Source organism: Ambystoma mexicanum, chromosome 9, assembly GCF_040938575.1.
Source record: "Ambystoma mexicanum isolate Mex_15411 chromosome 9, UKY_AmexF1_1, whole genome shotgun sequence".
NCBI lineage: Eukaryota > Metazoa > Chordata > Amphibia > Caudata > Ambystomatidae > Ambystoma > Ambystoma mexicanum.
In genome coordinates this window covers 3114350-3141709 of record NC_090931.1, presented here as the reverse complement: position 1 = coordinate 3141709, position 27360 = coordinate 3114350, and the positions used below count along the sequence as shown (strand labels likewise).

The following is a 27360-nucleotide window of genomic DNA, read 5'->3' as shown; positions in this document are numbered from 1 at the left end:
CACTGTCAAGGGGCAGACACCTGCATTCTGTGTGGCCTGTTCTGGGGAGGGTCTGAACACAGTCAAGGGCAGACACCTGCATACTGTGTGGCCTGTTCTGGGGAGGGTCTGAACACAGGCAAGTGCAGACACCTGCATACGGTGTGGCCTGTTCTGGGGAGGGTCTGAACACCGTCAAGGGGCAGACACCTGCATTCTGTGTGGCCTGTTCTGCGGAGGGTCTGAACACCGTCAAGGGGCAGACACCTGCATTCTGTGTGGCCTGCTCTGGGGAGGGTCTGAACACCGTCAAGGGCAGACACCTGCATACGGTGTGGCCTGATCTGGGGAGGGTCTGAACACAATCAAGGGGCAGACACCTGCATACTGTGTGGCCTGTTCTGGGGAGGGTCTGAACACAGTCAAGGGGCGGACACCTGCATACTGTGTGTCTTGTTCTGGGGAGGCACTGAACACAGTCCTGGAGCAGACACCTGCATACTGTGTGGCTTGTTCTGGGGAGGCACCAAACACAGTCCTGGGAAGACACCTGCATTCTGTGTGGCCTGTTCTGCGGAGGGTCTGAGCACCATCAAGGGGCAGATACCTGCATTCTGTGTGGCCTGTTCTGGGGAGGGTCTGAACACCGTCAAGGGGCCGACACCTGCATCCTGTGTGGCCTGTTCTGGGGAGGGTCTGAATACTGTCAAGGGCAGAAACCTGCATATGGTGTGGCCTGTTCTGGGGAGGGTCTGAACACAGTCAAGGGCAGAAACCTGCATACTGTGTGGCCTGTTCTGGGGAGGGTCTGAACACAGTCAAGGGGCAGACACCTGCATACTGTGTAGCTTGTTCTGGGGAGGCACTGAACACAGTCCTGGAGCAGACACATGCATACTGTGTGGCTTGTTCTGGGGAGGCACTGAACACAGTCCTGGAGCAGAGACCTGCATACTGTGTGGCTTGTTCTGGGGAGGCACTGAACACAGTCCTGGGGCAGACACCTGCATTCTGTGTGGCCTGTTCTGCAGAGGGTCTGAACACCGTCAAGGGGCAGACACCTGCATTCTGTGTGGCCTGTTCTGGGGAGGGTCTGAACACCGTCAAGGGCAGACACCTACATACGGTGTGGCCTGATCTGGGGAGGGTCTGAACACAGTCATGGGGCAGACACCTGCATACTGTGTGGCTTGTTCTGGGGAGGCACTGAACACAGTCCTGGAGCAGACACCTGCATACTGTGTGGCTTGTTCTGGGGAGGCACTGAACACAGTCCTAGGGCAGACACCTGCATACTGTGTGGCCTGTTCTGGGGAGGGTCTGAACACAGTCAAGGGCAGACACCTGCATTCGGTGTGGCCTGTTCTGGGGAGGGTCTGAACACAATCAAGGGGCAGACACCTGCATACTGTGTGACCTGTTCTGGGGAGGGTCTGAACACAGTCAAGGGGCAGACACCTGTATACTGGGTGGCTTGTTCTGGGGAGGCACTGAACACAGTCCTGGAGCAGACACCTGCATACTGTGTGGCTTGTTCTGGGGAGGCACCGAACACAGTCCTGGGGCAGACACCTGCATTCTGTGTGGCCTGTTCTGGGGAGGGTCTGAACACCATCAAGGGGCAGACACCTGCATTCTGTGTGGCCTGTTCTGGGGAGGGTCTGAACACTGTCAAGGGCAGAAACCTGCATACGGTGTGGCATGTTCTGGGAAGGGTCTGAACACAGTCAAGGTGCAGACACCTGCATACTGTGTGGCCTGTTCTGGGGAGGGTCTGAACACCGTCAAGGGCAGACACCTACATACAGTGTGGCCTGATCTGGGGAGGGTCTGAACACAGTCAAGGGGCAGACACCTGCATACTGTGTGGCCGGTTCTGGGGAGGGTCTGAACACAGTCAAGGGGCAGACACCTGCATACTGTGTAGCTTGTTCTGGGGAGGCACTGAACACAGTCCTGGAGCAGACACATGCATACTGTGTGGCTTGTTCTGGGGAGGCACTGAACACAGTCCTGGGGCAGACACCAGCATTCTGTGTGGCTTGGTCTGGGGAGGGTCTGAACACCGTCTAGGGGCAGACACCTGCATTCTGTGTGGCCTTTTCTGGGGAGGCACTGAACACAGTCCTGGAGCAGAGACCTGCATACTGTGTGGCTTGTTCTGGGGAGGCACTGAACACAGTCCTGGGGCAGACACCTGCATTCTGTGTGGCCTCTTCTGCAGAGGGTCTGAACACCGTCAAGGGGCAGACACCTGCATTCTGTGTGGCCTGTTCTGGGGAGGGTCTGAACACCGTCAAGGGCAGACACCTACATACGGTGTGGCCTGATCTGGGGAGGGTCTGAACACAGTCATGGGGCAGACACCTGCATACTGTGTGGCTTGTTTTGGGGAGGCACTGAACACAGTCCTGGAGCAGACACCTGCATACTGTGTGGCTTGTTCTGGGGAGGCACTGAACACAGTCCTAGGGCAGACACCTGCATACTGTGTGGCCTGTTCTGGGGAGGGTCTGAACACAGTCAAGGGCAGACACCTGCATTCGGTGTGGCCTGTTCTGGGGAGGGTCTGAACACAATCAAGGGGCAGACACCTGCATACTGTGTGACCTGTTCTGGGGAGGGTCTGAACACAGTCAAGGGGCAGACACCTGTATACTGGGTGGCTTCTTCTGGGGAGGCACTGAACACAGTCCTGGAGCAGACACCTGCATACTGTGTGGCTTGTTCTGGGGAGGCACCGAACACAGTCCTGGGGCAGACACCTGCATTCTGTGTGGCCTGTTCTGGGGAGGGTCTGAACACCATCAAGGGGCAGACACCTGCATTCTGTGTGGCCTGTTCTGGGGAGGGTCTGAACACTGTCAAGGGCAGAAACCTGCATACGGTGTGGTATGTTCTGGGAAGGGTCTGAACACAGTCAAGGTGCAGACACCTGCATACTGTGTGGCCTGTTCTGGGGAGGGTCTGAACACCGTCAAGGGCAGACACCTACATACAGTGTGGCCTGATCTGGGGAGGGTCTGAACACAGTCAAGGGGCAGACACCTGCATACTGTGTGGCTTGTTCTGGGGAGGCACTGAACACAGTCCTGGAGCAGACACCTGCATACTGTGTGGCTTGTTCTGGGGAGGCACCGAACACAGTCCTGGGGCAGACACCTGCATTCTGTGTGGCCTGTTCTGGGGAGGGTCTGAACACCATCAAGGGGCAGACACCTGCATTCTGTGTGGCCTGTTCTGGGGAGGGTCTGAACACTGTCAAGGGCAGAAACCTGCATACGGTGTGGCATGTTCTGGGAAGGGTCTGAACACAGTCAAGGTGCAGACACCTGCATACTGTGTGGCCTGTTCTGGGGAGGGTCTGAACACCGTCAAGGGCAGACACCTACATACAGTGTGGCCTGATCTGGGGAGGGTCTGAACACAGTCAAGGGGCAGACACCTGCATACTGTGTGGCTTGTTCTGGGGAGGCACTGAACACAGTCCTGGAGCAGACACCTGCATACTGTGTGGCTTGTTCTGGGGAGGCACTGAACACAGTCCTCGGGCAGACACCTGCATTCTGTGTGGCCTGTTCTCGGCAAGGTCTGAACACAGTCAAGGGGCAGACACCTGCATACTGTGTTGCTTGTTCTGGGGAGGCACTGAACACAATCCTGGGGCAGACACCTGCATACTGTGTGGCTTGTTCTGAGGAGGCAATGAACACAGTCCCAGGGCAGACACCTGCAGTCTGTGTGGCCTGTTCTGGGGAGGTTCTGAACACCATCAAGGGGCAGACACCTGTATTATGTGTGGCCTGTTCTGGAGAGGGTCTGAACACCATCAAGGGGCAGACACCTGCATGCTGTGTGGCCTGTTATGGGGAGGGTCTGAACACAATCAAGGGGCAGACACCTTTATACTGTGTGACCTGTTCTGGGGAGGGTCTGAACACAGTCAAGGGGCAGACACCTGTATACTGTGTGGCTTGTTCTGGGGAGGCACTGAACACAATCCTGGAGCAGACACCTGCATACTGTGTGGCCTGTTCTGGGAAGGGTCTGAACACAGTCAAGGGGCAGACACATGCATACTGTATGGCCTGTTCTGGGGAGGGTCTGAACACCATCAAGGGGCAGACACCTGCATTCTGTGTGGCCTGTTCTGGGGAGGGTCTGAACACTGTCAAGGGGCAGACACCTGCATTCTGTGTGGCCTGTTCTGGGGAGGGTCTGAACACTGTCAAGGGCAGAAACCTGCATACGGTGTGGCCTGTTCTGGGAAGGGTCTGAACACAGTCAAGGGGCAGACACCTGCATACTGTGTGGCCTGTTCTGGAGAGGGTCTGAACACAGTCAAGGGGCGGACACCTGCATACTGTGTGGCCTGTTCTGGGGAGGGTCTGAACACCATCAAGGGGCAGACACCTGCATTCTGTGTGGCCTGTTCTGGGGAGGGTCTGAAGACTGTCAAGGGGCAGACACCTGCATTCTGTGTGGCCTGTTCTGGGGAGGGTCTGAACACTGTCAAGGGCAGAATCCTGCAAACGGTGTGGCCTGTTCTGGGAAGGGTCTGAACACAGTCAAGGGGCAGACACCTGCATACTGTGTGGCCTGTTCTGGGGAGGGTCTGAACACAGTCAAGGGGCGGACACCTGCATACTGTGTGGCTTGTTCTGGGGAGGCACTGAACACAGTCCTGGAGCAGACACCTGCATACTGTGAGGCACCGATCACAGTCCTGGAGCAGACACATGCATACTGTGTGGCCTGTTCTGGGGAGGGTCTGAACACCATCAAGGGGCAGGCACCTGCATTCTGTGTGGCCTGTTCTGGGGAGGGTCTGAACACTGTCAAGGGGCAGACACCTGCATTCTGTGTGGCCTGTTCTGGGGAGGGTCTGAACACTGTCAAGGGCAGAAACATGCATACGGTGTGGCCTGTTCTGGGAAGGGTCTGAACACAGTCAAGGGGCAGACACCTGCATACTGTGTGGCCTGTTCTGGGGAGGGTCTGAACACAGTCAAAGGGCGGACACCTGCATACTGTGTGGCTTGTTCTGGGGAGGCACTGAACACAGTCCTGGAGCAGACACCTGCATACTGTGTGGCTTGTTCTGGGGAGGCACCGAACGCAGTCCTGGGAAGACACCTGCATTCTGTGTGGCCTGTTCTGGGGAGGGTCTGAACACCATCAAGGGGCAGACACCTGCATTCTGTGTGGCCTGTTCTGGGGAGGGTCTGAACACCGTCAAGGGGCAGACACCTGCATTCTGTGTAGCCTGTTCTGGGGAGGGTCTGAACACTGTCAAGGGCAGAAACCTGCATACGGTGTGGCCTGTTCTGGGGAGGGTCTGAACACAGTCAAGGGGCAGCAACCTGCATACTGTGTGGCCTGTTCTGGGGAGGGTCTGAACACAGTCAAGGGGCAGACACCTGCATACTGTGTAGCTTGTTCTGGTGTTCTGGGGAGGCACTGAACACAGTCCTGGAGCAGCAGACACATGCATACTGTGTGGCTTGTTCTGGGGAGGCACTGAACACAGTCCTGGGGCAGACATCAGCATTCTGTGTGGCTTGTTCTGGGGAGGGTCTGAACACCGTCAAGGGGCAGACACCTGCATTCTGTGTGGCCTGTTTGTTTAGATAGTCAGGATTAGAAATTGGCGGGTGGTCGCCATACACCCTCCCCCGCCCCCAGTGCTCATTGTGTCATGTCCTAAGTTGGATATATATATATCTCTCTCACTCTCTCCTTCTCCCTCTCTCTCCCCCTCTTTTCCTGTCCCCCTTCTCACTCCCTCTCTCTCTTGCTCTCTTTCTCTCTCCCTCCCTATCTCTCACTCTCTACCTCTCCCCCTCTCACCCCCTCTTTCTCTGTCCCCCTCTGTCCCCCTCTCACTCCCTCTCTCCCTTTCTCTCTTTCTCTCCCTCCCTCTCTCGCCCTCTCCCTCTTTCTCTCTCTCGCCCTGCCTCATAAAGTTTCCTGGTTCTCTTATGCGCCTGTGAACCTCACCCCAGGATGATCTAGGATGCAGTGCAGTTACTGACCCTGCCTCATGTTTTCTGGTTCCTGTTATGTACTTGGGAACCTTTACCCTGCTGCGCCTAGAATGACCTATGTACAGGCGCGTTATAAATGTCATATCATATATCATACCCCAGGTTACATGATGCAGCACAGTTGCTCGCCCTACCTTATAACAATTCCTTGTTACTGTTATGTCCTCAGAAACCTTCACCGCAGGGTCCAGGGTGAAGGTTAGTTACTCAGCCTGCTGCATAACGTTTCCTGGTTACTGTTATGCACTTTGGAGGCTTCCCCCAAGTTTCCAGGATGCAGCACAGTTGCTCGCCCAGCCTCAAAACGTTTCATGGTTACTGTTATGCTTAGGAACCTTCTCCCTAGGTTCCAGCATGCAGCTCAGTTATTCACCCTACTGCATACATTTTCCTGGTTACTGTTTTGCACTTTGGAGGCTTCAACCTAGGATCTAGGCTGCTTTGCAGTTGCTCACCATGCCTCATAATGTTTCCTGATTATGTGTATGGGAACCCTCACCCTAGATTCCTGGATGCAGCTCAGTTACTCACCCTGCCGCTTTAAGTTTCCTTGTTACTGTTATGTGCTTGGGAATCCTCGCCCCAGGAGCCAGGATGCAGTGCAGTTACTCGCCCTGCCTCATAAAGTTTCCTGGTTAGTGTTATGCTATTTGGAGCTTTCATCCCAGGATCTAGGATGCAGTGCAGTTAATCGTCCTGTCTGATACAGTTTCTTGTTTCCTGTTAACGTGTTTGGGAGCTTTCATCCCAGGATCTAGGATGCAGTGCAGTTGCTCGCCCTGCCTGATACAGTTTCCTGATTCTTGTTAATGTGTTTTGGGAGCTTTCATCCCAGGATCTAGGATGCAGTGCAGTTGCTCGCCCTGCCTGATACAGTTTCCTGGTTCCTGTTAATGTGTTTTGGGAGCTTTCACCCCAGGTTACAGGATGCAGTGTTTTGGGAACTTTCACCCCAGGTTACAGGATGCAGTGCAGTTGCTCGCCCTGCCTGATACAGTTTCCTGGTTCCTGTTAATGTGTTTTGGGAACTTTCACCCCAGGTTACAGGATGCAGTGCAGTTGCTCGCCCTGCCTGATACAGTTTCCTGGTTCCTGTTAATGTGTTTTGGGAGCTTTCACCCCAGGTTACAGGATGCAGTGCAGTTGCTCGCCCTGCCTGATACAGTTTCCTGATTCTTGTTAATGTGTTTTGGGAGCTTTCATCCGAGGATCTAGGATGCAGTGCAGTTGCTCGCCCTGCCTGATACAGTTTCCTGGTTCCTGTTAATGTGTTTTGGGAACTTTCACCCCAGGTTACAGGATGCAGTGCAGTTGCTCGCCCTGTCTGATACAGTTTCCTGGTTCCTGTTAATGTGTTTTGGGAACTTTCACCCCAGGTTACAGGATGCAGTGCAGTTGCTCGTCCTGCCTGATACAGTTTCCTGGTTCCTGTTAATGTGTTTTGGGAACTTTCACCCCAGGTTACAGGATGCAGTGCAGTTGCTCGCCCTGCCTGATACAGTTTCCTGGTTCCTGTTAATGTGTTTTGGGAACTTTCACCCCAGGTTACAGGATGCAGTGCAGTTGCTCGCCCTGCCTGATACAGTTTCCTGGTTCCTGTTAATGTGCTTTGGGCCTCCTTCCTCGATGAATCCCCTGCACATTATCTTGTGGCAGCGTCCGCTGCTTTTACCCACCCTTTCCTCCACTTGCCCTCAGGCTACCACTGTTTATGACCTCAGTTTCGCCATCCAGTGGTGGATGACACCTTTGCAGGGTTCACCTTCACGATGGTCCCTGCAGCCTCTTGGTGGCTGTGGGTCCTTAGCGCACTACTTAGGGTAGGATTGGGGTCGTTTTTCTTTTATGGAAATATTTTGGATAAAAGGACATGAAATGCAAAGTCTCGAGGACGAAAAGAACACCAGCGTCTCTATTCCCCTCCCTTCTGCCCAATGGTAGGTCATCCAAACGAAAGCAGCTCAGTAATTGGCTCTGGCAGGCATTAATGACCCCGTTCACATATCCCCCATTTGCACGCATGATTTCATGACACTGTGGGCTTTATTTTGAATGTCCCCCTGGATACTCTTGACTACCTACTTAAAGAATAAGCACTGTCTCTTTTCTTTTTCGTTGGCTATTGCTGAAGGCATGAACCCCAGCTCTTCTTTCCCATGCTGGCAGCAATGAACCCCATCAACATGACATCTTGTTAGGATGTCTTCTACACTCGTGTGTGCACGCATTGTTCTTTAGACCATACAGACATTCAAAGTTCCACAGGCGGAATTTTCCTTTGTCTGCTTTTAAGGGGAGCCTAACGTGTAATGTGAAGAATGTAAGGGTGTGCCGCAGTAACTCCCCCTAACCTGGAGGGGGCATCGCTGCTCAAGGAATAATGCATATAGCCATGACCACAGCACCAACACTCGGTTTCTCCAGCTCTATTATCCGCTGGTTCCATTAAAATCTCTCTAATCGCGCGTGTTCTGTGTCCTTTCTGCTGCCTTAGGCCCAGATAAATGCATGTGCCCCCCAACTTTACTTCACCTCTGCCAGCTTCCACCTCTTTAACACACTGGGCCTCATTACGACCCTGGAGGTACGGAGTGGACGGCGCCGTAAAAGGTGCCGGCGCCGTTCACTCCGTACCGCCGCATTACGAGTTCCCCTTGCGGGACACGGTAAGCACGCCTGGGAAAACCAGGCGTTCTTACCAGGTCCCGCGAGGGGAAGAGGGAGCAAACAACGGGCCATCTCGTAATGGCCCGTTGTTTGCTCCCATTCCCATTTCCATTCAGCCCTATGGAGGCTGAAATGGGAATGGGGAAGGACCATGTCCGGGTCCTTGGAGGGAGCAATTACCGGGCCTTCCGAACTCGGAATGGCCCGGTAAGTCCTCATTCCGAGGACCCAGACCCCAACAGGATTTCCGCGGCAGCCATGCCGCCAATAGCGGCATGGTTACCGCCGAACTCGTAATGAGGGCCACTGTGTCCAAACAAACCCCTTCATCCCCATTTTGTCCCCATTTTGGCTCCATAACAGGATGTTTTTTGGGTTGCTGGGATTAGAAAGGTATTGCTTCCTCTCCATGGAATCAAGCCTGTCATCTTCTGTGAAGTAAGTTGAAAGAGTGTTTTCAGATCTCCGCGGCCCAAGATTTGGAGAAGGCAGTGTGTTCTACAAAAGAGTGCACTCAAGGTACTTGTTACGTCTAACTGTCTACTTTCAGTTAGGTCTGGAAACAATCTTTTAGAGGGCGCGATCAGAACATAAACCGTGTTCCAATTGGACACAAGTGAGAGAAGGTTGCAATGAGGAATTTTGGTTTCAATGGTAAAATCTGGTCCCTCCCACAAATTGCCTATGAGAAGCACCTAGGCTGATCTGTAATATTAAAGCAACAGAACTAAATGTCAACACCCGGTCTTGTGCAATGGTAACATTTATATATGACATATATGCAAGTGGTACAGGCACATCTTATAAAAAAAGGTAATAAAAAGAACTCAACCCCCTTCTCATGGTTACAGCTCTGGTGTTAGCCGGGGTGAACATGGAAACAGGCAAGTCACCTGCTGCAACCGATGTACCTCCAATCCCTTGGGCTGGGACCCATTAAAATATGGCAAAATCACAAGTGACATTTGTAAACGGCCTGGGCACAAATACCTCAGTAGAGTAAAGACAGCTTTAGAAGCTTCTTGAAATCTTTGGCTCTGCATTCTCACGGTGGAGTAATGGATAAGGGCGACCCTGAACATTCAGGTGCGGGAAGCAACAGCATTCCTCGCAGCTGCACAACGCAGGCACCTTTCATAACAAATGAAGTGGTACTTACTGTTTACATCATTGCTGTTTGTGCAAATGCCCAAAATACCCAAACTCCAAGAGTAAAACTGAGAAATGGATCAGGCGTTCCAGCACAATATTACCTCTGTGGGTGTGGCTTAGGTTCTGAGTCTTGCCAGCTTGCGTTTAAGGTAATTTAAAATGTTTCTCAACTCTGTTGAGTTGGTTGGACTGTAAAATGCATTGGAACATTTTGAGATGTGTGGGTATAGATATAGATGTCCTGCTGTCGTTTGAAGTACTGTTTCACAGTAAAAGTCCTACCTTGTATTTAAAATATAATTCATGTAAAGTTTACTTATAAACATCACAGTTATGCACTGTGTGACATACTTTACAGTTGGTTCTCCTGGTAGTGCTGAGCGTGCAGCAGAACGTCATCCAAGACACATGATAAACCCAGCAGGGGCCATTTGCCTGCTTAGCACTGAGCAGCTTCTGTAAAGATGGCTGAATGGATATCTTTACGGGACCCTTTACAGCTGTGAAACAGTGTGTATCTTTGGCACACACACAGTTTCTGTTCTCACCCTTCTATGGCTTTGTGTATCCTTTCACAGGTTTCTTGATGCACTTGCGCTTTCAGATGTACTCTTCGCCATTTTAACATCTCTTTGATCTATTGATCTATTTTATGCTCGCACCTTTTGGGCGGCCACAGACCTCTGAAATGTGGGGCCGGGGAGGGAAATGAGTGCTTGCTTCTGAATGTCATTTAGTGTCACCTGTGGGAACTCTGTGCTTGACCTGAGCATAGGCATGTGTTTAATATTGAAAAAAGATGCATTATGTTTAACCTTTACCTTTCTGAAGGGAAAACCCACCTTTTTGCAATGTTTTAAAAAAAGCATGTAGTGTATTTGAATATAAAAGTGATTGCTTAACACAGTGTATGTCTGTATCGATTTGAAAGAACTCCAAAGATAATGTGAAGTGCTACCAATAATACCAGAGAGGTGTTGGCTGTTTTACATATTAAAGAGCATTTTGGGAGCTAAGAATGACCAAAGAGCTTTATATCTGTCATATATGTCTCTGAGGGTTGTATAACTGAATTACTAAATACCTAAAGTACGCTGGGTTTAGTAGGTGAGTCCTTTTTTCAAAATATTTTATTTTTTAAAGAAAAGTCACCTTAACAATAAAGCTTTTGCAAATATGAAGCATATATACAAGTTTGGCCATCAAAAACTTTGCAGTCAGAGTGGAATGACTGCTAACAGTTCAGAATTGATCAGCCACACTGGAGAAAACATATTGGCCTTATTTTTAAAAATGAGAACCAGTAAATTGAAAATTAACTGCAATAAAATGGTCCAATCTCTGGTTTTATGTGTCCTGGGCCAGCTGCACCTCTCCTCCAAGGGCTCCCACAAGGCTCAGTACTTGACCCTTTGCTCTTGTCTATATTTGCTGTCCCCTTATTCTCTATCATTCAAACTTTCATTGCACACAGTCTTAGTATGTCTCTCTGCCGTACAGGATTGGATGAACTCCCATTTTCTTCATCTTAACCCTTCAAAAGCAGACATTCTGTACTTCCCCCCCACCTTCTCCCACTGCATGTCTCTTATTTCAGCCCCCCCCCACCTCTTCTCCCCTTTTCTTCATCTGCACATGATCTAGGCCTCACTTTTGATTCCTCTCTTTCCTACTTTACGCTTATTCCCTGCCTTGGGAGGATAGCTCAGGCGCAACGTGCTCGCCTTGGAAGCAAGACGACCCAGAGCAATACAGGTTTGATACCTGGGTTTGCACTTAAAAACCTCTGGGTATTAAGCACATTATAAATAATCTATGATATCATAACTTCTCACACCTGCCGCTTTCTTCTCTTTAACACCTCACCTGCCTTTCACTCTGCAATCTTTTCTGGACTGCTGCTCTGCTCCCCTCATTGGACTGCCATTCTCCCATTCGCCTCCTCGGTCTTCTGTTCTCACTTTCTCCTCACTCTCCCCTTACTCCCTCGCTTCTCTGTAAATGTCTCCTTCTTCGTGACTCTCGACTTCTTTCCCAGTTCTTCTGCGTGATTCTGAAGTGCTATCGTGGTGTTGCTCCCCTTATGTCTCCTTACTGCCCCTCACATTCTCTTCGTCCCCAGCCTCTCCACCTCCTCAGTGTTCCTAAGCCTCCTTGTGCTCCTTCTCGCTACTGGCTCCAGCATTTAGGAATGCCCTTCCTCCTGCCCTTCCTCTCCCACTCTTCACATGTGCTCTTGTTTAAATGCTCATTTTCTGGCGTCCCTTTTACCCCCTTAATCTCTCCTTCTTTACCTCTCTTTGATGCACATTATCATCACTTTCAGTTTTTTGTACCTTCTTTGTTACAATTTGATGTTTACAGCAGTTTGAAGAAAGCGCTTTATAAATTGCAACTTACTTAGCTGTGCGTGTAAGCAGTGTAGCGGAGCGCAGGACCGGTTTACATGGATTTGCACGCAGATTATTCGCGTTTAGACCGAGTTATGATTTTTCCGTGCTCCCTGTCCCCAGTCCTCCACCCCCTGCTTCCTGTCCCCTTCTCTCTGCTCCCAGACCCCTGCCCCCTGCTCCGTGCCCCCTGTTCCCTGCTCCCTGTCCCCTTCTCTCGGCTCCCTGATCCGAGCCCCCTTCCCACTACCCCTGCTCCCTGCCCCCTGCTCCCTTCTCCCTGCTCTGTGCTCCCTGCTCCCGGCCCCGTGCCCCCTGTCCCCCTCCCCCTTCTCCCAGCCCCTTGCCCCCGGCTCCCTGCCTCCTACCCCCTTCCCCCTGCCCCATGCCCCCTTCTCCCTGCTCCGTGCCCCCTGTCCCTTCTCCCTGAAACCAGCGCCCTTCCCACTACCCCCTGCTCCCTGCCCCCTTCTGCCTGCTCCGTGCCCCCTGCCCCTTTCCCCCTTCTCCCTGCTCCCAGTCCCGTGCCCCCTGCTCCCTGCCACCTGCCCCTGCTCCCTTCTCCCTGCTCCCAGTCCCGTGCCCCCTGCTCCCTGCCACCTGCCCCTGCTCCCTTCTCCCTGATCCCAGCCCCGTGCACCCTGCCTGCCGGGCGTTTGCCAAGCCGCACAGATAGTAACTATGCATGGAACTCACAGACGTTGCCAGATATGAATACTGTGTGCACAGGTCTGTGGGACTTACCTCCCGGCTCCCCATGGAAGTCACGAGCTCCAGGACAGACTGCACGTCGCCCCCCGAGTCTATGTCTGTGAGCTCGTACAGGGTGGAGGATACGGGGCCCAGCAGCCGTTGCACCCGCTTCCGTTTCTGTACCATGTGCTGGAACATCTGGACAGGATAGCAAAGAAAGACATGTGAGACCCTAGCACATGAACACTGAAGACACGCGCTCCTAGCACCACACCGGGCCAGCGCCAACACCACACGCGCTCCTATGCACCACACGGGGCCAGGGCCAACACGACACGCGCTCCTATGCACCACACGGGGCCAGCGCCAACACGACACGCGCTCCTATGCACCACACAGGGCCAGCGCTAACACGACACGCGCTCCTATGCACCACACGGGGCCAGCCCCAACACGACACGCGCTCCTATGCACCACACGGGGCCAGCGCCAACACGACACGCGCTCTTATGCACCACACGGGGCCAGCACCAACACGACACGCGCTCCTATGCACCACACGGGGCCAGCCCCAACACGACACGCGCTCCTATGCACCACACGGGGCCAGCGCCAACACGACACGCGGTCCTATGCACCACACGGGGCCAGCCCCAACACGACAAGCGGTCCTATGCACCACACGGGGCCAGCGCCAACACGACACGCGGTCCTATGCACCACACGGGGCCAGCACCAACACGACACGCGCTCTTATGCACCACACGGGGCCAGCGCCAACACGACACGCGCTCCTATGCACCACACGGGGCCAGCGCCAACACGACACGCGCTCCTATGCACCACACAGGGCCAGTGCCAACACCACGGGCGCTCCCATGCACCACACGGGGCCAGCACCAACACCACACGCGCTCCTATGCACCGCCAACATGACTGGCACATGAACACTGAAGACACGCGCTCCTAGCACCACACCGGGCCAGCGCCAACACCACACGCGCTCCTATGCACCACACGGGGCCAGCGCCAACACGACACGCGCTCCTATGCACCACACGGGGCCAGCGCCAACACGACACGTGCTCCTATGCACCACACGGGGCCAGCACCAACACCACACGCGCTCCTATGCACCACACGGGGCCAGCGCCAACACGACACGCGCTCCTATGCACCACACGGGGCCAGTGCCAACACGACACGCGCTCCTATGCACCACACGGGGCCAGCGCCAACACGACACGCGGTCCTATGCACCACACGGGGCCAGTGCCAACACGACATGCGCTCCTATGCACCACACGGGGCCAGCGCCAATACGACACGCGCTCCTATGCACCACACGGGGCCAGCGCCAACACGACACGCGCTCCTATGCACCACACAGGGCCAGCGCCAACACCACACGCGCTCCTATGCACCACACGGGGCCAGCACCAACACCACACGGGGCCAGCACCAACACCACACGCGCTCCTATGCACCGCCAACACGACTGGCACATGAACACTGAAGACACGCGCTCCTATGCACCACACGGGGCCAGCGCCAACACGACACGCGCTCCTATGCACCACACGGGGCCAGCGCCAACACGACACGCGCTCCTATGCACCACATGGGGCCAGCACCAACACCACACGCGCTCCTATGCACCACACGGGGCCAGCACCAACACGACACGCGCTCTTATGCACCACACGGGGCCAGCGCCAACACGACACGCGCTCCTATGCACCACATGGGGCCAGCACCAACACCACACGCGCTCCTATGCACCACACGGGGCCAGCACCAACACGACACGCGCTCTTATGCACCACACGGGGCCAGCGCTAACACGACACGCGCTCCTATGCACCACACGGGGCCAGCCCCAACACGACACGCGCTCCTATGCACCACACGGGGCCAGCGCCAACACGACACGCGCTCTTATGCACCACACGGGGCCAGCACCAACACGACACGCGCTCCTATGCACCACACGGGGCCAGCCCCAACACGACACGCGCTCCTATGCACCACACAGGGCCAGCGCCAACACGACACGCGGTCCTATGCACCACACGGGGCCAGCGCCAACACGACACGCGGTCCTATGCACCACACGGGGCCAGCGCCAACACGACACGCGGTCCTATGCACCACACGGGGCCAGCACCAACACGACACGCGCTCTTATGCACCACAGGGGGCCAGCGCCAACACGACACGCGCTCCTATGCACCACACGGGGCCAGCGCCAACACGACACGCGCTCCTATGCACCACACAGGGCCAGTGCCAACACCACGGGCGCTCCTATGCACCACACGGGGCCAGCACCAACACCACACGCGCTCCTATGCACCGCCAACATGACTGGCACATGAACACTGAAGACACGCGCTCCTAGCACCACACCGGGCCAGCGCCAACACCACACGCGCTCCTATGCACCACACGGGGCCAGCGCCAACACGACACGCGCTCCTATGCACCACACGGGGCCAGCGCCAACACGACACGTGCTCCTATGCACCACACGGGGCCAGCACCAACACCACACGCGCTCCTATGCACCACACGGGGCCAGCGCCAACACGACACGCGCTCCTATGCACCACACGGGGCCAGCGCCAACACGACACGCGCTCCTATGCACCACACGGGGCCAGCGCCAACACGACACGCGGTCCTATGCACCACACGTGGCCAGTGCCAACACGACATGCGCTCCTATGCACCACACGGGGCCAGCGCCAATACGACACGCGCTCCTATGCACCACACGGGGCCAGCGCCAACACGACACGCGCTCCTATGCACCACACAGGGCCAGCGCCAACACCACACGCGCTCCTATGCACCACACGGGGCCAGCACCAACACCACACGGGGCCAGCACCAACACCACACGCGCTCCTATGCACCGCCAACACGACTGGCACATGAACACTGAAGACACGCGCTCCTATGCACCACACGGGGCCAGCGCCAACACGACACGCGCTCCTATGCACCACACAGGGCCAGCGCCAACACGACACGCGCTCCTATGCACCACATGGGGCCAGCACCAACACCACACGCGCTCCTATGCACCACACGGGGCCAGCACCAACACGACACGCGCTCTTATGCACCACACGGGGCCAGCACCAACACGACACGCGCTTTTATGCACCACACGGGGCCAGCACCAACACGACACGCGCTCCTATGCACCACACGGGGCCAGCACCAACACCACACACGCTCCTATGCACCACACGGGGCCAGCACCAACACGACACGCGCTCTTATGCACCACATGGGGCCAGCGCCAACATGACACGCGCTCCTATGCTCCACACGGGGCCAGTGCCAACACCACACACGCTTCTATGCACCACACAGGGCCAGTGCCAACACCACACGCGCTCCTATGCACCACACGGGGCCAGCGCCAACACCACACTCGCTCCTATGCACCACACGGGGCCAGCGCCAACACGACAGGCATGGAACAGGAAGGCAGCAAAGACTTGCAGTACAGAAAAGCCGACATACAATCAGGGGACCCCCCAAAATACCCAAGGGTTAATAATGGGAAGAAAGGAGCATGCGCCCTCCTCTCCAATCATCAAAGCAAGGCGAATCCAGGCAGCAGCCTCCTGGGCACCTCTGCAGGGGGCACCTCTGTAGCCCCCCTCCAGGCAGTGACAACAAAGGAAGGAGAGGGTACTTGCAGCCACTGCAATGGTCCATCCACAGCCTCCACCTTTTCAAGCTCTGCACCAGATCTGACTTCAACACATCTCTTCTTAAACCACAGCAGTTTCCTGTCCAACTCCCTCTGCCTGTCCCCATGAACAGCAACAAAACACTGGATCTCCTTCCAGCGTCTGTGCACAGCGCCTGCTGCATGGCTTCACACTGCGCCCGTCCGCTGGCAGCGCAAACATAACTAGTGCTACTCGGAGAGATGGCAAGAATTCTAAAAGTGCTTTCCATTGACTCATCTTCCCATGATGCGCCTGCCGGAGCAAGCACTCACTCCTCACTCTGATATATCAGAGCAACCCTACAAGGGGCCAGGAGTGATGAAGGGAAAGGGAATCCATTTAAGAATGGAGGTCCAGCACACCGAAGGCTTCTTCCAGCCCAAAACCTCACAGAGGCGATGCAGTGTGGCCCAAACAGTCACAGCTCCTTACTCAGTCACGGCCACAGACAGGGAAGCCGACTTCTGAATTTCCCTGGGGGTGCACAAATATAGGAAGTGACATCACCAGCAGTTATATGACAGCATTTGCACGTAGTCGCCAACTTGGTGCGAGGCGGGTGCGGGGGGGGGCTGAACAGGGGAAACATTGGCTAGCAGTGGTCCCCGATGTGTAGCTCGGGAGCAACATGTTGCTCGCGACATCCTAAATTGTTGCTCGCCAGTTGATGGTGTGGAGGCCTAGAAAGAGATACTGAAGAGAAGAGACCTCAGTCACTAGCAGTATAGCCAGGACTGAGTCCTGGACTGTGCAAGAATGTTGGCCAACGAGCCTGCTGTGGTACAAGTTGGCTTTTATTTGTACATGCAAGATTTGAGTTTGTTGTCACAGAGCAAATTATTTTTCAGTAAATGTCCTTTCTTATTATAGCAGTGTCATTGTTCAAACCCTGTCACTTTCAGATACTTTACTCAGCTGTGTGTCTCCTGGAGAAAATGGTCTTATTCTGTTCCTTTGTACAGCTAGTAGCAGCATAATGGACAAATAAGTGGCATGCATACCCAACGTTGCTTTATTAAATCATTTGTATGCACTCGTTTTTGTACGAATAAAGTTTGTGTTTATTGGAAATGTTGCTTTTAGCGTCACCTATATTTATTATTACAGTGTCCAGTGGAAAAATTGTCAAGGTTTGAAACTGTGCCCATACGGCACATGGATAACGGGCAGATAAGGCACCTGCATGCCACTTTAACTAATTTGTCCTATATTCAAATGCCATTAAATTAATCCAAATACCTAGTTAAAACCACACCTCTCTATGAAATAGTGCTCAAATGCTCAAAGTTTTGACCAATGTGTGACACTAGGTTTTGTGTAAAATCCCTTTTGGGCAGAACAAAAAGAGGCTCCAAATCCTTCAGAAAAGTTAAATTCCTAACCACATTTTCACCAATGTAACAGGCCCCAGGTGTTTTAGAATGCAACTCTGCTCTAAACTAACCAGACTCCATGAGCAATTAGCTAATGTGAGGAAGACCGGCAGACTCCCAAGAGAAGACGTATGTGATAAGCATAACACCAAGAATATAAAGAAACCCCAATTCACCCTACGTTCACCATCGGCCAAGAACAGCTCACTTATAAAACAACCAGCTCCACCCAACCTTTAGACTCCAACCAGCCAACCGCTAACCAAGCCAACTGACTGATCCTCCAGACTATATACAATGCTCCGGACATCAAGTGCACTCTTATCAACGCTAGATCTTTGGCGGCACACACCACAGAAATAGCTGATTTAATCTGACTAAGATTTTCTGGCCATTACAGAGTCAGGGCTCCACACATCCGCAAGCCCTACCCTTTTGCTCGCAGTCCCTGATAATTATATTATACTTAGAGCTGATAGGGCTAACACCAGAGGCGGAGGTATTGCTATCACAGCTAAATCTACCCTCTCCATGAGACTAGCCCCTCCACTCAACTTCAAATCTTGTGAAGCACTTTCTGCAAAACTCTCCCTCTCTGACTCTCAAACACTCACTATCCATCTTATCTATAGGGCACCAGGCACCCTCGGCACCATTAAGGAGGATATATCTATAATCCGATCGAACAACCTGAAAACTTCATCTCAAATATTAGTATTAGGAGATTGTAATCTGGGACTCAATGACTCCAATGACCAGCAAGCCTCCATTATATCCAACCTGTTCACTGAACTTGGTTTCACTCAAAGATTTACATCGCCTACACACAATAAAGGCAGGATTTTAGACTGGGTCGCTGACCTTAACTGCACTGCCTCTATTACCTCTACAACCCTTCAAATTTTGACCAACCATGCCCTCCTCTACTTTACCTTGGCAGGCAAAACCATTACCACCAGTAGCATCCTCACCAGGAACAAAAAGAACATTACAGCGGACAAATTTATGCCACTGATTATACCCACTCTTAATTCTCTTCCGGATAACTTTGGCCCAGCTACCTTGGTAAACAAACACAACAATGCGATGAGCAAAGCCTTGGACAGGAACGATCCACTAAAAATGAGGAAGAGTAAACCAAGAGCTCTCCTGAACTCCTGGTTCACTCCCCATCTCAAAATATTGAGGGCTTAAAAATGAAAATGTAAAGTCATATGGAAACACCTACCCAACGAGGAAAACAAAATCACTCTGGCTACCATATCAGCCCAATATAAAAAAGAAATAATTAAGACTAAACAGGAAACCTACAACAATAGAATACTTCAGGCCAAATCAAGCACAAAGGAGCTTTTTGTTATACTAAAAGAGTTGAAAGCCGCCATACCCCTCGCAGACAATTCCATGAAATATAAACTCTGGCGTGCAGACATTCAGAACACACTAATGAATAAAATCACTTTGCTCCAAACCAAGATTGCTAAGAAAAAGGCGAACTTACCCAATTTAGCCACATGTGCCAGCACCCCTACTCTGGGCACTAAGCCCGCAAAACGCTTTAGCTTCTCCAAAGTCACCACCCTTGGGGTTGAAAAAATCATACTCTCCCATAAACCGTCTAAATGCCAGGGTGATAAATGCCCGGCCCAAATTATCCCATTTTGCATAACACCCTTCTATAATATTTTGTTCAAAAATTGTCATGTTTGGTAATGTGATTTGTGTACTTTCCAAGACAGTTTTTTTTAATAAAATGAGATCCGTTTTAGTTCATGTTAAGAACTGGAAAAGAAAGTGTTCAAATGCAGATATTGCAGAGTTGGAACAAATCCCAGCTTCACCCCTTCACCCCTTAACCCTGTGCATATCATTTAATCTTTTATTGCCTAACCTCTCAATATTGCCAGTCCCTAAACCTTTCAAAATTGTCAGCCCTTCCGAGCGATTTCCTTTTCATGGTATTATCTTCATAAAAGCCTTATTCATGGTTTCACTGTCTTAATAGTGTGCATATTTATATAACACACCACAGGCATTTGTTCATTTGATATCTAATGGCAACACTAATTTAAAACCATATCCCACTTCTAATCACAGTCTGTCTGGATAAAGATACCTTCCCGGTAGCTTCTAATCTGCCTCCACTATCCATGCTACGGTATGTGTAGTTTTCTCCTTCCTTCCAATTGGTGGTCTCTATCCATGCATGAGCACTTTTGCATTCTGTGAGGCAGCTAATGTGAGTTCTCTGTCTATTATGGGTTACATGTACCTTTTACATATGGTCCTGCATTAATACCACATCTACCTTCCTGGAAGTTATTGATAAAAAAGTATCCTGTATGTATTAGAACAGTAACCCCTTTGTAGACTGCTAATGTTGGTCTTCAAATTCTACTTGTTTATTATTCTGATTAGAGCAAGAATGAAGAGGGCAAGGGGTCTTAAAGGGAGTAAAGGTGCTTATTATGCTGCGAGACAGCATATCAACCTATAGGTTGTGAGCGCGACAGACGGGGGGCGTGACCAGTATTCTTGATCCCTTCATTACTTTGGTTTGGTGGAGGGGGGCCCCAAAGATGTCAGTGCCCAGGGCCCCAAAAGTGCTTAAGATGGCTCTGCACAAAGGGCCATCCATACTGCGTCTCTTCTCTCCGGCTCAGGGACCGGGGGGGCTCAGCCCTGACTGCTTTCTGCCGGCGGGTGCCCGGGCCCTGGAGCACCCACGTACTTTGCGCCCCTAGCCACAGATGTAAACCCTCAGAGGAAGCCCAGTCCCAGGGGAGGGCCACAGGGCTATGCAAGCACAAAGCCTCAGTCAGGCAGATTGGGTGTTTGGAGCAGGAGCTGGTGGCAGGAGTTTGGAGCGTGTTGAAGACAGGAAAGGAGATTAGAGAGAGATGGGAGACAGGAGGAGGATGGACACAGGGGGAGGCTGGATCTAGGAGGGGAGAAAGGTTTGGAAGAGATTGGCTGGACTCATCAGGAAGAGAACATATACATTTGGAGGAGTTTGGTTAGCGTCATCAGGAAGAGGCAGAGATACATTTGTAGGAGGTCGGACACCAGTTGTAGATGTGATATGATATGATATGATATGGCATTTATAATGCGCCTATACACACGTGCAGATGGCTGGTGTAATTTATCTGGAGGAGGTTGGATTTTATTCTGAGGAAGTTGCCAGGGGAAGGAAGATATTGAGGAGACCATCAAAGGGTTCATGAAACCCTTATGCCTGTGACACAGAAAAGAATTACACTACGAAGATCAGCGAGGAAGGTTGGGGGTACCTTAAACCTTGGCTGAGAACCCAGAGAGAAGGAGATGCTCAGACGTCCACACAAAAGGGAACTGGAACCCTTTCAAATGGAGACTGAGAGTTAAAAGAGAGAAGGATCCTGAGAAGGAGAGAGATACAGGGTGTAGGAAACCCTTTACACCCGAGATAGGAAGCATACAGTGTATTCTTTTGGATAATGACTCTGCCAGCTTTAAATGTGTCATTGTAAATCATTACTGATTGGAATAGGCACACCTGTTCCTCAAATAAATACAAATAGAGAGTTTTGTCTTGATCTGGCTGTTGATTCCTTTTCAATATGGCAGAACCTCTTCCCAGCTTTGGAAGGGCTAAGGGGTCTCATAATGTCCATACCTAACTGGGAAAATGGAATATCTATGATGGGCAGTGATTGAAAAAGGGTAACATGTCACATCTCGACAAGAGATTATTTGGTAGATGGTGCACTCCCCACAACATTTCTCCTTTACTTGTTAGTAAACTCATGACTATAAAAACTTATTAAGGACATTACGGATTTGTTACCACCAAACAGATTTACCCTTACCATCACTTGGTCTGGTGGAATTACTGCGGGATTGCAAGTGGAGGTAGGAGGTGTAAATACCCATTTATTGGAGTCCATAGGACTGCATGGGTATTTTGGCAGCATTACCACCAGCGGTAATTCTGCCAGAAGGTAATTTCACCAATTTGGCCTTTCTTTGGCTTTAAAGTGGAAGAATAACCTCTCAACACTGTCATGTTCCCTAGTATTTGGCTCATCTGGATTCTCTTTGGTACCTTCTGAACTCCTGTCCTTCTTATGCTCTGTCTTTTCTTGAGAAGTCTGTCGATCCTTGAAGAAATAGGGCCGACTTCCGTTGGAGGCCACAGTGCTCGACTAATTGAAACAGATCGAGCCAAATGAACACCAGGGAAATTGCCCCTGTGGGGAAAAAGCCACAAGTGGCAGAAAACCCCTCTTGAAGATTCTAATGTCCAGTTGTTGTCCACAGGGTAAGTCCGCAAAAATGGACGTCGCACAAAAGATGGAATCCGGAATGGCATTAAAGGCTCAGAAGCAAAGAACGTAAATTATATAGAAATATCAGCAAGGTATCACAAATGGAAAGAGGCAGGCTAGGGGATAAATGGTTGAACAGAATGACGCTGAAGAGGTTACTAAGGTACAAGGTGGCGTAAAAGGGAAAAAGAAAGCAAGGGTACACAAGTGGTAGACCAACTGTAAAGTCAGCGTTAACTCGTAAGACAAGGAAAGTGTTGCAATGCGAGGAGCACTAGCCCACTAGCACAGATAAGGTGCTGGTCGCCATCTTGGGAAAGCCTTGTCTAGCTTCCATCGTCTCCATAGAGACCATTGTTGCATTGTGACAATATAACCCCCCTGCATCAGGGTCCTCCCTGGTTTCCAGGGATGTAAAAGATGAATCGATACAACAATTGTGGGCATGAATTTGGTGTACTGGTTCCCAAGATCTCTCGGCAACTGAGTAGCCTTTCCAATGCATAAGGTACTATAAGGTTCCTCTATGATACCAAGAGTGTATCATTCTGGAGACTTTGTATTCTTCTGGTTCAGGAGTCATAGAGAAAATAGGTTTCATCTTCTTTCGTTGATACTTCTCGGGAACATATGTCTGGAACAAAGAAGAATGGAAGACAGGATGTAGCCATCGTAATCTCTTAGGTAAGCATAACTTGAAAGCTACTAGATTGATCTTGGATACAATTTCGCAAGAACCAATATATCAGGGAGAGAGCTTAGAAGGACGAATCCATCTAGAAATGCCACATCATATCATATCTAGGTAGGTATTTGGTTGAGTGACAGACTTTGGTACCAATCTGCCATTCAGTACAACCTCTTTGGTTCTGGTCGGCATATGTCTTATTTCTTTTTTTGCTTTTCTCCAGATTAGCGTAAGCTCCTTATGTGTCCGAGTAAGACTATCAAGAAGAGGGTCCACTGTAGGCATCCTAGATGGTGCTAATGCTGATATAGGAAGATGCCTGGGATGAATACCAGTTGTGCAGTAGAAGGGCTCATGCTGGTAGCTTTGTTTATGGTATTGGTTTATACAAAATCAGTTATGGGCAAAAGATCGAACCAGTTATCTTGTTTCTCGCTAGTAAAACAACGGATGTACTGCTCCAATGTATGATTGAGTCTCTCAGTTTGGTCATTGCTTTGAGGGTGGTAACTGGATGACGAGGACCTCTGGATACTCAAGAGGCTGCATAGTGTAGTCCAAAAAAGAGAAGTGTAGTGAGGCCCCTGTCAGATACGACAGTATGAGGAAGACCATGCAATCTGAAAATATCCTTGAGAAAAATGTAGCCTATCGAGATAGCTGTTAGGATCCCAGGTAAGGGGGGAAATGTGCCATATTACTGGAAGAATCTATCGTGACCATTATGGCTTTGCAGTTATGACAAGGGGGTAAGTCAACAATGAAGTCGGTGGAGACGTGCTTCCAGGGTGCACTGGGGGGAGGTTCTTGCTGTAAGGGTAATAAGGGCTTGGCAGTAGAATATTTATATTGGGCACACACAGGACAGGTAGAGACATATTCCTGTACATCCTTCTTAACAGAGGACCACCAGAAGGTGCGTGTTACCAGCTCTAGGGTGGCACACACACCCTTATGACCAGTTGTCTTGATATCATGGCACCAGGAGAGAACCTGCCTCTGTAGTTCTGAAGTGGGAACAACCAGCCTTCTTTCTAGGAGCAAGAGACCATCTTCTCTAGTCACACAATGAAGGGAGTTCTTGAAGTACGGAATAATGTAGTCAACTAAAGCGGTCCTTACATCTTGCAAAAAAAAAATTGATGACAAAAATAAATCTTTTCTCTGGAAGAAGTCTTACCTTCAACTGGAAATGCTCAGTATTTTCTTCTATGCTTCTGAAGAGAATATCCACAAGAACGCTTTGATTCCCTGGAAGGTATGTGATAAAGAAGTCAAACTGGGAAAAAGAATAAGCCCACCTAGCGTGGCTGGAATTATGACACTCCATTTGTTGGAGGATCTTGAGGTTTCAGTGGTCTGTATGTACTTCGAAGAGATGTTTAGCTCCTTGAAGAAAGTGATGCAATTCGGAACAAGCCTGTCGGATAGCTAGAAATTCCTTCTCCAAAACAGAATAGTGTATCTCACTGGTTATGGGAGTTCGACAGTAGTAGGCTACAGGGTGTCCTCTTTATCTGGCCACAATTGTTTCAGGACAGCCCCTATGGCTGCCGCTGAAGCATCTGTCTCAAGAACAAAAGGTAAGCCTAAGGACTGATACGGTTGGCGAAGAATAGGAGAAGAGCAGAATAAAGGATTCACTTGGAGAATGGCATGGTTGGCTGCTGTGTTCCATTGAAATTGCACACCCTTCTTTAAGAGAGCTGTGATTGGCAATACAATAGCAGAAACATTTCAGATGAACTTTCTGTAAAAATTGGCCAGACCAAGAAAACGTTGTATGCCCTTTACTAATCTCGGAACAGCCAATTGCATTATAGCCCTTATCCTTAGATGATCCATCTGAACACCTTTATTGGACAAAATGAATCCAAGATAAGGAACTGAAGAGGTCTCAAAAACACATTTTTCTGGCTTGACCAGAAGGTTATGCTGGCGTAAACGGAGAAGCACTTCGTTGAGATGCTGGTACACTTTAACAGTATGGAATAGTAGATCCGCAAAAATCTTGTCCAGAACTCTAGGGAATTTACCAACCCAAAGGGCATGACTTGGTATTCAAAATGACTGAAAGGAGTTCTGAAGGTGTTCTTCCGCTCATCGCTCATGCGAATGCAAAGGAGACGATACGCTCCACGCAGGTCCAGCTTAGTGACTATCATGGCCCCTTGAACTGCTTCCAAGATATCTTTGATCAGTGGCATGGGGTAGCGGTCTCCAATGGTTACACTGTTGAGAACACGGTAGTCTATGCATGGTTGCAATTCCTTTGAGTCTTTCTTGGGGACAAAGAACAATGACACCCCAGCCGATGACTTCAATTCTCCAATCAAACCGTTCTGAACGTTGTTCTCCAGATACTCCTTAAGAGCCTCTTTTTCAGGTAGAGACAAAGGATACATCCTACAAAAGGGAAAGGAAGCATCAAGAATCAGATCTATAGCCAAATCCTCCGGCCAGTGAGGTGGTAATCACTTGAGTGATTTATCTTCAAACACATCCCTAAATTCCTCATATCTGGTAGGAATGCAATGATTGACAGGAGTGGAAAAGTTCATGGGAATTACTTCAGCATCTTCTTTGGCTCCTAGTAGACTACAATTGGTTGAACAACATCCAGAAAAGAATTGGACCATTTGTGAGAAACCTGACAGTATTCTCCCAGGTATACCTCAGGAATCCCTCAATCAGGTGGCCAGGGAAGGGCTTGCACTCTCAGATCCCAACCCTGAGGGTGGATGAATGAGGGAGGATCACCTGGGTAGGGGAACCTGGGATTATGTTTGGAGGAATGCCCCAGGAGAGACGTGATATTCTACCAGGGAAGTCTTTTTTGGTTATTCCACTTCTACCTCCCTTCCATTTAAAGACGCTCCCTTAATAAAATCCAACTGCCCCTACACCTCTGGTAAACCAACTAGAAATTTAAACCCAGTTAAACTTGAAAACCACAACTCCTAGAATCCTTGTTTTCCTGGTTTCCACCCAAATACTCCCCATCTTCTCCACATCCCTCTGATTATTCTTACCTGAACTCCCAGTCTACTTTGACAAAACACTACAGTTCCCACAATAACCCCTGTTCCTTTCACGATAATAATCCCGGTCATTCCTGTTTGCTTCACAAATCCTACCAATCTCACCCTTTTGATATTTCCAAACCCCCCTACTTTTCCAACACGGACAGTCTTTTACATTGTAAAAACCAACTAACAAATACTAGAACTGTTCACCTGACATGTCCCTACGACACAAGAGTCAGGTGAAGTCAAGAAATTGAGCAGAATCACTCACACCTGACAGGCCTTTCCCTTCCCCACAGGGATAAAAGGTGGGGTAAGACAGCACACAGAGAGCAAGACAGAGAGCACGATAAGAGGGCTATCCCAGGACGGCAGTGCAAGAAGAGGAGAAAGGCAGTGAGAACCGAAGGGGTGACAAGGAAAGAAGCAACCATGCCCTTTCCTACCCAGACCCGTGATTCCTCTGTGGAAGAAATCATAAGACCTCAAACAAAAGCTAACATGATGCAGCAGATGCCAATGGTACACAGAGCGCACCTACGCTGATAAGCAGAAGAACAGGAAGTGCTTGCTACCGTGGTACCGTCCTTAACTCCAGATACAAGGAAAGCCAAGCAGTTCATCACAGCCGGTGAGTCAAGGGGAGAACTGATAAGAAACCAAACTGTGTTGAATGAAAGTTTCAAGTTGAGGAAAGTTCAAAGAACTCTGAAGGTCGCAGCGGAAAGCCAGCTGAAAAGGTCTGGCAGCATGTAGGTGTACGGTAAGAGACTCTAGTTTGTTCCCCATTTATTTAGAAACTGCCAGTACCAGAAGGCTGTGCGAGGGCTGTGAGAAGAGGGTCAAAGTGGTAATTCAGAGGTCTAGCAAAATCTGCTGTACAGTCGAAAGTCTTTGACCAGTAAGTAATGGAAAGCTAAGGGAAAAAAATCCTGCGTGGTGGGAGAAAAGATTTGCAAGAGCGAACCCGACGAGGGGATGCCGATAAAAAGGGGTGGAGCCTAAAGTCCTGATGAACAGGTGTTAACAAATGTAAACCTGACAGAGGGATGAGCAAAGTGAACTGTTTAAAAAGACATTAAGAATTTTGAATACCACATGTGGAATTTAGCTGAGAAAAGGGGATAGTGAACCTGGCAGAGGGAAGAAAACATTCGGACAGTCTGAAAAGCCATCACCCACCGAAAAAGGCCATATTGAACCCAACAGAGGAAGGCACACATTTGAGAAGGGTCTGGGGAATCCAAGGCTGAAAAACTATCACACGACCGAGATATGAATGC

General features: G+C 50.7%; 1 protein-coding gene across 2 annotated transcripts in view; it reads right to left on the bottom strand.

Annotated features, from left to right (window-relative positions):
* Nucleotides 1–27360, bottom strand: part of LOC138487598 (transient receptor potential cation channel subfamily V member 6-like) — a 623206-nt gene that overhangs the window by 411815 nt on the left and 184031 nt on the right. For both annotated transcript variants that reach the window (XM_069614065.1, XM_069614066.1), the window contains exon 7: nucleotides 12980–13126. In XM_069614065.1, the coding sequence (XP_069470166.1) occupies nucleotides 12980–13126 (147 nt within the window). The remainder of the gene's footprint in view (nucleotides 1–12979; nucleotides 13127–27360) is intronic.